The sequence below is a fragment of the Mizuhopecten yessoensis genome, unplaced genomic scaffold (genome assembly GCF_002113885.1).
Source record: "Mizuhopecten yessoensis strain PY_sf001 unplaced genomic scaffold, ASM211388v2 scaffold2065, whole genome shotgun sequence".
Taxonomy (NCBI): domain Eukaryota; kingdom Metazoa; phylum Mollusca; class Bivalvia; order Pectinida; family Pectinidae; genus Mizuhopecten; species Mizuhopecten yessoensis.
In genome coordinates, this window is record NW_018404360.1 from 610135 (window position 1) to 622943 (window position 12809).

At 37.8% G+C, this 12809-nt stretch overlaps 1 protein-coding gene across 1 annotated transcript in view; it reads right to left on the bottom strand.

The window, feature by feature from the left end:
- The window catches only part of LOC110444928 (D-beta-hydroxybutyrate dehydrogenase-like), a 25245-nt gene continuing 12436 nt past the window's right edge, over nt 1–12809 (bottom strand). Inside the window, exons 6-9 of the mRNA XM_021489281.1 lie at nt 3035–3107; nt 2407–2468; nt 1727–1777; nt 1–299 (exon numbers count right to left, since the gene is read on the bottom strand). Of these exons, the coding sequence (XP_021344956.1) occupies nt 207–299; nt 1727–1777; nt 2407–2468; nt 3035–3107 (279 nt within the window). The 3' untranslated portion in view covers nt 1–206. The remainder of the gene's footprint in view (nt 300–1726; nt 1778–2406; nt 2469–3034; nt 3108–12809) is intronic.

Genomic DNA, 12809 nt, shown 5'->3' on the forward strand with positions numbered 1-12809 from the left:
ACATATCAGTTTTTATTTTTTAAAACAAATGGAACCTACCGCCATATATATTAATCATACAATTTAACCAATTATTGATGTACGTTTAGATCACAGAATATCACGTTAAGCGATAATTACTAATGACTTCGATCAAGATAAGATCGTAAAACTGTAAATTAGTATCAGGTTTAACATTTAAATCACTATGGCAACGATGCTAGGTGTCATTGTGACGTAAATCCTGCATCCATGACGACCGCTGACCCCGTCATACTAGCCCCGGCTTCAGAGCACATGAACATCGCCAGCTCTGCAATCTGAAGAGACAAATACACAGGATCTAATGTTCCTATTATATATACATGTATATCGAAAAGAGCCTATGAAAGTTAAGTGTATTGAAGATAACGATTAGGAAAACAGTATTAGGAGTGTACGCTTTGGTTCATCAATTCTACAAGAATTCCACGGAAGTGGATGTGTCGCCTGCGCAGGATGCTGGGAGATTACGAAGAAATAGATACACTTTTCATTTCAAGAAATAATGTTAAAAGTAAGCAATAATCATAGATTATGTTTTTGGATGGCATCATTTTGTTATATAATCTGTTATTCTGGGAAGAATACTCTGAGTTTTAAGGAACTTGCTATGGATACTCATTGTCTCAATTCCAAGTTTAATTTGTATGATTTGTCGGATGGTTTCCCATAAATAAATGAATAAACTTGTGGATTATGATGTTAAACAGCTAGTGTTGTCAATAACATTTGGAGTAAGACGGCATTTCAGAGGTATACACGGTGGGTCAAGTGGTAGATCGAAGGCGTCCAGTATACAGTTTTAGTGAAGTTTCTATTTATAGTAACAGTGACCTTGACCTTTGACCTTCGGACCTTAAAAGCAATCCCAAGCAAGCACTTTTGGTAAGGAAGCACTGCATGAAGTTTGAGTTTGATCGTACCAAGGAAACTCAAGTTATCGCACGAAAACAGATTTTCTATTTATAGTAACAGTGACCTTGACCTTTGACCTTCGGACCTGAAAAGCAATCCCAAGCAAGCAGTTTTGGTAAGGAAGCACTGCATGAAGTTTGAGTTTGATCGGCCCAAGGAAACTCAAGTTATCGCACGAAAACCTCTGTTCGGACGACGCCGACGACGCCGCCGACGCCGACAAAGCAATACCTATGTGTCAGCTTTTCGCAGGCGACACAAAAACGTAACAGATCTGGACGGAAAAACTCTACTTTTAATTTTGAGTCTTTTTAAAAAGGCTGATCATGAATTGGTAGTTTTTAGCTCGCCTGTCTGAAGGGCGAGCCTATGACGTGATACAACACCCATTGTCCGTCTGTCAGTTGTTCACTTAAAGGGCTACTTATCCAAAATGACTATGAATTTTGACCAAATTTGGTGAGTGTAACTGAGCCAAGGGGACTCAATGTTGCATAAATGCATGTCCCCTGGGATCAGAGGAACAAGGCCAAATAGATAATTCGGCAAAAAAGGTCTGGGGCGTCCTTGTAGCAGTGGGGCGGGGTCAAATAAATAAATATCCTAAATTCTACCCCTTGCGTATGAGCAAAATAGGCCTGGGGCATCCCTGAGGCAGAGGGGCGAGGCCAAAAACAGGAAAGGATTGAGTAAGGGTCAGGGTATTTAAATATGTTTTTAGTGAATATATAAATACAAACCTAAACACACCAGACTTAAATGAAAAGTTAAAACCATTATAAATATTCACCTCGGATATCTTGACTGGTTTTCCTATTGGGTTTTTTGCGAAACCAATCCTCTGAAAGAGTGAGAAAAAAACATACGAATCGCACATGCAAAACAGACAGGTTTACTTCATGGAAAATAAATCACAATAGACCCATTGTGGAATAAAGGATCCCTGTCCAACTGAATTGTGTTTTTCGACTATCGTTACCTCTGAGTCTCCTTCATTTCGTTTTGGATACATTTCACAACTGCACCGATACTCTTCCGTTGACCAGTTAGATAAATCGGTTATATAATCTGAAGTCCAGGGTTCGTTTCCCGGTTAGCTCTGCTGATTATTTACAACCAAAACACTAATTTTATGCCCCGCAAGATACGGTTTTCTTTTCAGAAATGATTAATCAAAGGTATAGTCATACTGGAAAAAACAGTTTGCAACGCGTGGCCAAAGTTTATGACAACGGTACGGGGTCTTTCAACAACAAACCCTTAATCAATTTAATTAAAAATTATATCGAGTGGACATACCAATACGCCGGAACGATGAGAAGGCACTATTTTAATACGATTTATTCTGGATCACTTTCTTTCCAATATACTATTTGTAGCGTAACAACACCTCCAAAGTGACTTTTAATATGGTGGTAACAGGGCCATATTATTGTGGTAAACAGTCTGAAAGACTGTAACTTATATTACCAAAGCTTCCTCCGTCGATATGTTTTGTTCCTTTGCGATTTTCTTAGCGGTTGTGGTGAACACTGAAACACAACGGATACAACCTACAATACACTCATTAGCCCATTCTATCGACAAGTCAAAGAGAGGGTAGCGACTAAGACTATTTTAAGATGCGGACGAGGATGAGGAGAATGTCGACGAATACAATGATTTGTTAAAACATAGGTTCAGATGACTATAAGGAGAAGAATGGTACTCGTCATTGAGCATATAAGATGATGATGATGATGATGACTGAGAAACTCTTGCCGTTGTCTGCATGTGAAAGTACGTGTGTATTGAATGTCCGGTTGATGAATATGTATAACAAAAGCTTTGAAAAAATACAAAACAATATATAAAAATAGCTAAATAAATAAATTGCACGCAAAAATACACTATAGGAACTTACAAACTTCGTATAAATCGTTCATACCAAACTGGTGAATATCCTTCCGAATAAGGATCGAATCATGTTTACGAGTTTTCCGGTACATGCATGCAATTTCATCAAGAATATGACTGTTTTATCACTATTATGCAAAGTTTGATCCTTTTATCCTTAAGGTACCATGAAAAAAGAAATATAAAGTAAAATGATATATACTTGGTGCATCTGCAAAGCCGGGGCATATACAGTTACAGGTAACTCCGTGAGCCGCTCCTTCTAACGCCACTCCCTGTAACAAAAAAACTCATATAGTTATAGTTGTTACTTCCAACGTCATCCCCTGTAACAAATCACTCACATATCAGGTTACAGGTAACTCCGTGAGGCGCTCCTTCTAACGCCACTCCCTGTAACCGAAAACTCATATAGTAATAGTTGTTACTTCCAACGTCATCCCCTGTAACAAATCACTCACATATCAAGTTACAGGTAACTCCGTGAGCCGCACCTTCTAACGCCACTCCCTGTAACAAAAAAACTCATATAGTATAGTTGTTACTTCCAACGTCATCCACTGTAACAAATCACTCACATATCAAGTTACAGGTAACTCCGTGAGGCGCTCTTTCTAACGCCACTCCCTGTAACCGAACACTCATATAGTTACAGTTGTTACTTCTAACGTCATCCCCTGTAACAAATCGCTCACATATACAGTTACAGGTAACTCTGTGAACCGTTCCTTCTAACGCCACTCCCTGTAACCGAACACTCACATAGTTATAGTTGTTACTTCCAACGTCATCCCCTGTAACAAATCACTCATATATATCGTTACAGGTAACTCCGTGAGCCGCTCCTTCTAACGCCACTCCCTGTAACCGAACACTCATATAGTTACAGTTGTTACTTCTAACGTCATCCCCTGTAACAAATCACTCATATATATAGTTACAGGTAACTCCGTGAGCCGCTCCTTCTAACGCCACTCCCTGTAACCGAAAACTCATATACTTATAGTTGTTGCTAACAACGTCATTCCCTGTAACAAATCACTCACATATATAGTTACAGGTAACTCCATGAGCCGCTCCTACTAACGCCACTCCCTGTAACCGAAAACTCATATAGTTATAGTTGTAACTTCCAACGTCATCCTCTGTAACAAATCACTCACATATATAGTTACAGGTAGCTCCGTGAGCCGCTCCTTCTAACGTAACCCCCTGTAACCGAAAACTCACATAGAAATAGTTGTTTCTTCCAACGTAATTCCCTGTAACAAATCACTCATATATATAGTTACAGGTACCTCCGTGAGCCGCTCCTTCTAACGTAACTCTCTGTAACCGAAATCTCACATAGTTATAGTTGTTACTTCCAACGTCATCCCCTGTAACAAATCACTCATATATATAGTTACAGGTACCTCCGTGAGCCGCTCCTCCTCACACCACTCCCTGTAACCGAAAACTCATATAGTTACAGTTGTTACTTCCAACGTCATCCTCTGTAGCAATTCACTCTCATATATAGTACCAGGTAACTCCGTGAGCCGCTCCTTCTAACATTACTCCCTGTAATCGAAATTCATATAGTTACAGTTGTTACTTCCAATGTAATCCTCTGTAACAATTCACTCTCATATATAGTTACAGGTAACTCCGTGAGCCGCTCCTTCTAACGTAACTCTCTGTAACCGAAATCTCACATAGTTATAGTTGTTACTTCCAACGTCATCCCCTGTAACAAATCACTCACATATATAGTTACAGGTAGCTCCGTGAGCCGCTCCTTATAACGTCTCCCTGTAACCGAACACTCATATAGTTACAGTTGTTACTTCCAACGTCAACCTCTGTAACAAATCACTCACATGTATAGTTACAGGTAACTCCGTGAGCCGCTCGTTCTAACGCCACTCTCTGTAACCGAAAACTCATATAGTTATAGTTGTTACTTCCAACGTCATCCCCTGTAACAAATCACTCACATATACAGTTACAGGTAACTCCGTGAACGCTCCTTCTTACGCCACTCACTGTAACCGTAAACTCATATAGTTACAATTGTTACTTCCAACGTAATCCTCCGTAACAATTCACTCACATATATAGTAACAGGTAACTCCGTGAGCCGCTCCTTCTAACGTTACTCCCTGTAACCGAAATTCATATAGGTACAGTTGTTACTGCCAACGTCATCCCCTGTAACAAATCACTCACATATACAGTTACAGGTAACTCCGTGAGCCGCTCCTTCTAACGTTACTCCCTGTAACCGAAGTTCATATAGGTACAGTTGTTACTGCCAACGTCATCCCCTGTAACAAATCACTCACATATACAGTTACAGGTAACTCCGTGAGCCGCTCCTTCTAACGCCACTCCCTGTAACCGAAAACTCATATAGTTATAGTTGTTTCTTCTAAAGTCATCCCCTGTAACAATTCACTCTCATATATAGTACCAGGTAACTCCGTGAGCCGCTCCTTCTTACGCCACTCACTGTAACCGTAAACTCATATAGTTACAATTGTTACTTCCAACGTAATCCTCTGTAACAATTCACTCACATATATAGTAACAGGTAACTCCGTGAGCCGCTCCTTCTAACGTTACTCCCTGTAACCGAAAACTCACATAGAAATAGTTGTTACTTCCAACGTAATTCCCTGTAACAAATCACTCATATATATAGTTACAGGTAACTCCGTGAGCCGCTCCTCCTCACACCACTCCCTGTAACCGAAAACTCATATAGTTACAGTTGTTACTTCCAACGTCATCCTCTGTAACAATTCACTCTCATATATAGTACCAGGTAACTCCGTGAGCCGCTCCTTCTAACGTTACTCCCTGTAACCGAAAACTCATATAGTTACAGTTGTTACTTCCAATGTAATCCTCTGTAACAATTCACTCTCATTTAAGGAATGATTTTTATTTTTTCAACATTTATGAGGTCATAACAACAATGGGTTTATGGACATATTGAATGAATCGCGTTAGCGATTCATGTAAAATATGTCCAAAAACCCATTGTTGTTATGACCTCATAAATGTTGAAAAAATAAATATCATTCCTTATATTTACATTGACGAATCCTTTCAGTGGATCGATATAACAACGAATAAAACAAATAAACAGGGTTTGTTCCTGCTTATACACGGGTGCAACGCAGTGGCGAGAACAGTGTTTTTTCGCGGGGAAATGTGACACTATCGTGAGAGATCTTAGCAACCGTCAACAACAATAACACAACAAAATGTAGTTCCATATTCAATGTTTATTTGTAGCACAGGACACGTGAATACGTGGATATTTCACAAAGCACAGTTCAATAATATTTTAAGATGTAAGAATTAAGCATCTAGGTCGGTCGTTCCGAGTGAGTAGTTTTTGTAGTGTATTACTACGCAGTGTGATCAGGTTACTATCAGTTCCCACGTGCTGAGATTCTATGAACACCTGTGTTATGCATTTATGAATGTAATTTTTGTCAATGGGTCTAAGCATACAGAATGTAAATATATATAGTTACAGGTAACTCCGTGAGCCGCTCCTTCTAACGTAACTCCCTGTAACCGAAAACTCACATAGTTATAGTTACTTCCAACGTAATTCCCTGTAACAAATCACTCACATATATAGTTACAGGTAGCTCCGTGAGCCGCTCCTTCTAACGCCACTCCCTGTAACCGAACACTCATATAGTTATAGTTGTTTCTTCCAACGCCACACATTGTTTTGTTTTGTTTTGTTTTATTTTGTTTAACGTCCTATTTACAGCTAAGGTCATGTAAAGACGTGCCTCAATGTGTGTTGTGTATGCGTGTTTGAGTATGAGTATGCAGGATACAGTGTGTGTTGGTATTTGCTTTTTTTGTGATAGCGTGGATATGATGCTGACATTCTAGTGCTATCTCACTGAAATACCATACCCAAGGCACCAATCACAACATTCCGCCCGGTCATATTTTACTAACAACGTGTGAACCAGTTGTTGCTATTTCCTTAAATTCTAAACGTTAAGCGTTAGTACTTTTATCTCGTCAAGGATTTTCTTCAGTTGAAAAAATTCCTTGACAAGATGAAAGAACTTAAGACACGTTGTTAAGATGTTTTATTTTTATTCTATATCTTCGACCGTAAGGATCATTTTTATCCGCTCTTGATATATTCATAAATATATAAAAAGATAAATTATCAACAACGAGTCTTTAGTACTTTCATCTCGTCAAGGAGATTCTTCACTGTTTATTTGAAGTATATGTTATGACGTCACGTAATAGTTCGCTATAGCGACGTCCGCTATATACGAACACGCCATATAGCGATATCACAGCAATGGAAATACATTGTAGTCATTATTATTTATCAAAAAATAAATAAAAAAATAACCAATCCCTGTTTGGAGCAAACTCATTACATTATATTATTGACACACTACCGATCTATTATGGTGGTGTAAATTTACAAATATAACTCTTCTGTAGAAAAAGAAAAAAACCTATTCTTTCAAACACAGAGTTACTCTGTAACAAAATAACAAAATAACAAAACAACACAGAAAGTGATGACTAATAGCATAACCTCTCTTCCTGAATACTTTATATTTCTATCCATTTAAAGCTTTCGGGAAAATGTGGAATATTAATTTGGATGCGTCCGTTTGTTTGTTCGTCTTTCACGCTTGGTTTACGTGCAAAATTTTCCATACAACTTGGTATTAGAATTCATGCTGGTAAGTGTAAGTTCTATTGTGATTTTGATATGTGCAAGGTTACGCGTAGTTACCTGTAATGATGCTACTGATTGCATTATTGGTTTTCATGCAATAACTCTCTTTTATCAATGGTTCGATTTCTACCAAATTTGGGGTTCGTAATTTAAAACATAACAATTGCTTTGTTTGGCCTAATGGTGGCGAGGATGCTGCATCTATGAAAAGTGTCACAGGTGTATATCTGATGAAATAAAACAAACTTTATGATAATCTGGCGACTATTTACATATCTAGTTTTCACAACAATGTTCTGACTACGTTGATCTGATATATTATCTTGTATATAAACTGTTTAATGTATATGTAGGTTTATAGCACTCTGTAACAAAATAACAAAATAACAAAACAACACAGAAAGTGATGACATCATGATAACAACACAATTTCTACAGACATTTACGCAAAACCTACCGATGCTCATAACTACTCTAGTCATACTAAACAACACACTAAGATCAACATACCATATAATTTAGCTTCTAGATTACCAAAACTGACGCCAAAATTAACAATGCACTTCAACGTCAACATTATAATTATATAAAACAAAAGACGAGAGTTTCTTTGACTTCCCTAGCGCTTTCTCCTCTTAAGAGGTTTATCAGGGGAACTGTTTATTCGTGTTGGCAGAAAAAGAACACAATACAAAACACAATACAGAACATGATGACTTCATGATAAATTATGACGTCACAATTAAACCTACGAAAATTGACTCAAATTTAACAATGCACTTTAACGTCAATATTTGAGGAACAACAAAGATAGTGTTAAAGAAATGTATACATGTATATACAGTTACAGGCAACAGAGTATAGCAGCAGAATGGTTTCACATACAGTTTATTAATTTATTCATGCAACGATCTGTGCTGTTAGAACAATTTAAATCAGGTTTTAATACATCGGTTAACATTGATTCTTTTGACTCTCGCTGTACAGTGTCCTCTGTAGCTTGATATATAGGAATTACATGGAACTTATTATTTGCACAAGAATGAATATGCTTATTAACAGTAAAAAATCTAAGATGGTGACTTTTTGTCTGTTTTCTGTGAAGTGTCTTACGTTGACGTAATTCACAGCCAGTTTATTCGATGTAAAATTCAGAACAATTTGCACAGATCATTGCATAAACAACGTTCCGAGATCTACACAGATCATTACATAAACAACATTCCCAGATCTACACATATCATTACATAAACAACATTCCGAGATCTACACAGATCATTACATAAACAACATTCCGAGATCTACACAGATCATTACATAAACAACATTCCGAGATCTACACAGATCATTACATAAACAACATTCCGAGATCTACACAGATCATTACATAAACAACATTCCGAGATCTACACAGATCATTACATAAACAACATTCCGAGATCTACACAGATCATTACATAAACAACATTCCGAGATCTACACAGATCATTACATAAACAACATTCCGAGATCTACACAGATCATTACATAAACAACATTCCGAGATCTACACAGATCATTACATAAACAACATTCCGAGATCTACACAGATCATTACATAAACAACATTCCGAGATCTACACAGATCATTACATAAACAACATTCCGAGATCTACACAGATCATTACATAAACAACATTCCGAGATCTACACAGATCATTACATAAACAACATTCCGAGATCTACACAGATCATTACATAAACAACATTCCCAGATCTACACAGATCATTACATAAACAACATTCCGAGATCTACACAGATCATTACATAAACAACGTTCCGAGATCTACAGTTCATATTAGCTTTTACTTCTTTTTTTTCCATTTTTGAATGTGATTTCTACTCCTTGAATAAAAAACCACAAGCACCACATCTTGATTTGTTACATTTCGACACACATACATTTTGTTTGGAACCAATACATTAAGAAAAAAAAAACTTTTCAAATTTTTGTTATAAAAGCAGAAAAAGGATCTTAACGGACGAAGAAATATTATAAAAAGAAAAATTCTCAACATCGAGTCTTCAGTACTTTAATCTCTTCTAGGAGTATTTGAAGTATATGTTGTAAATAATCGTATTACTAGTAATTCTAAATCCTAAACAAATAGTACTCTTTACCTCAAGACCATAGATATGTATTTCTATTGCTGTGATATCGCTATGGAGGTACGCATATAGCGGACGTCGCTATAGCGAACTATTATATTGTAACGTCAAAGTTTACGACGTCACAAAATCTTCTTCAAATAAACAGTCTAAAGAATCTCCTTGAAGAGATAAAAGTACTAAAGACTCGTTGTTGATATTGTTCAAGTTCAACAATCAGTACTACACACACCATCTAAGCAACATATTTAACATTTAGGACCGTACATACCATCCTTTGATGAATTTTGTAACAATCAGTACCGTAAATACCATCCTTCGATGACATTTGTAACAATCAGGACCGTACGATCATCCTTCGATGATATTTGTAACAATCAGGACCGTACGATCATCCTTCGATGATATTTGTAATAATCAGGACCGTACGACCAACCTTCGATGGCATTTGTAACAATCAGGACCGTACGACCAACCTTCGATGGCATTTGTAACAATCAGGACCGTACGATCATCATTCGATGATATTTGTAACAATCAGGACCGTACGACCATCCTTCGATGACATTTGTAACAATCATGACCTTACGACCATCCTTCGATGACATTTGTAACAATCATGACCTTACGACCATCCTTCGATGACATTTGTAACAATCATGACCTTACGACCATCCTTCGATGACATTTGTAACAATCATGACCTTACGACCATCCTTCGATGACATTTGTAACAATCATGACCTTACGACCATCCTTCGATGACATTTTTAACAATCATGACCTTACGACCATCCTTCGATGACATTTGTAACAATCATGACCTTACGACCATCCTTCGATGACATTTGTAACAATCATGACCTTACGACCATCCTTCGATGACATTTGTAACAATCATGACCTTACGACCATCCTTCGATGACATTTGTAACAATCATGACCTTACGACCATCCTTCGATGACATTTGTAACAATCATGACCTTACGACCATCCTTCGATGACATTTGTAACAATCATGACCTTACGACCATCCTTCGATGACATTTGTAACAATCATGACCTTACGACCATCCTTCGATGACATTTGTAACAATCATGACCTTACGACCATCCTTCGATGACATTTGTAACAATCATGACCTTACGACCATCCTTCGATGACATTTGTAACAATCATGACCTTACGACCATCCTTCGATGACATTTGTAACAATCATGACCTTACGACCATCCTTCGATGACATTTGTTACAATCATGACCTTACGACCATCCTTCGATGACATTTGTAACAATCATGAACTTACGACCATCCTTTGATGACATTTGTAACAATCATGACCTTACGACCATCCTTCGATGACATTTGTAACAATCATGACCTTACGACCATCCTTCGATGACATTTGTAACAATCATGACCTTACGACCATCCTTCGATGACATTTGTAACAATCATGACCTTACGACCATCCTTCGATGACATTTGTAACAATCATGACCTTACGACCATCCTTCGATGACATTTGTAACAATCATGACCTTACGACCATCCTTCGATGACATTTGTAACAATCATGACCTTACGACCATCCTTTGATGACATTTGTAACAATCATGACCTTACGACCATCCTTCGATGACATTTGTAACAATCATGACCTTACGACCATCCTTCGATGACATTTGTAACAATCATGACCTTACGACCATCCTTCGATGACATTTGTAACAATCATGACCTTACGACCATCCTTCGATGACATTTGTAACAATCATGACCTTACGACCATCCTTCGATGACATTTGTAACAATCATGACCTTACGACCATCCTTCGATGACATTTGTAACAATCATGACCTTACGACCATCCTTCGATGACATTTGTAACAATCATGACCTTACGACCATCCTTCGATGACATTTGTAACAATCATGACCTTACGACCATCCTTCGATGACATTTGTAACAATCATGACCTTACGACCATCCTTCGATGACATTTTTAACAATCATGACCTTACGACCATCCTTCGATGACATTTGTAACAATCATGACCTTACGACCATCCTTCGATGACATTTGTAACAATCATGACCTTACGACCATCCTTCGATGACATTTGTAACAATCATGACCTTACGACCATCCTTCGATGACATTTGTAACAATCATGACCTTACGACCATCCTTCGATGACATTTGTAACAATCATGACCTTACGACCATCCTTCGATGACATTTGTAACAATCATGACCTTACGACCATCCTTCGATGACATTTGTAACAATCATGACCTTACGACCATCCTTCGATGACATTTGTAACAATCATGACCTTACGACCATCCTTCGATGACATTTGTAACAATCATGACCTTACGACCATCCTTCGATGACATTTGTAACAATCATGACCTTACGACCATCCTTCGATGACATTTGTAACAATCATGACCTTACGACCATCCTTCGATGACATTTGTAACAATCATGACCTTACGACCATCCTTCGATGACATTTGTAACAATCATGACCTTACGACCATCCTTCGATGACATTTGTAACAATCATGACCTTACGACCATCCTTCGATGACATTTGTAACAATCATGACCTTACGACCATCCTTCGATGACATTTGTAACAATCATGACCTTACGACCATCCTTCGATGACATTTGTAACAATCATGACCTTACGACCATCCTTCGATGACATTTGTAACAATCATGACCTTACGACCATCCTTCGATGACATTTGTAACAATCATGACCTTACGACCATCTTCCGATGGCATTTGTTACAATCATGACCTTACGACCATCCTTCGATGACATTTGTATCAATCAGGACCGTACGACCATCCTTCGAAGACATTTATAACAATCATAACCGTACGTCCATCCTTCGATGACATTTGTTACAATCAAAACCGTAAATACCATCCTTCGATGACATTTGTTACAATCAGGACCGTACATACCATCCTTCGATGGCATTTGTTACAATCAGGACCATACGACCATCCTACTATGACATTTTTAACAATCATGACCTTACGACCATCCTTCGATGACATTTGTAACAA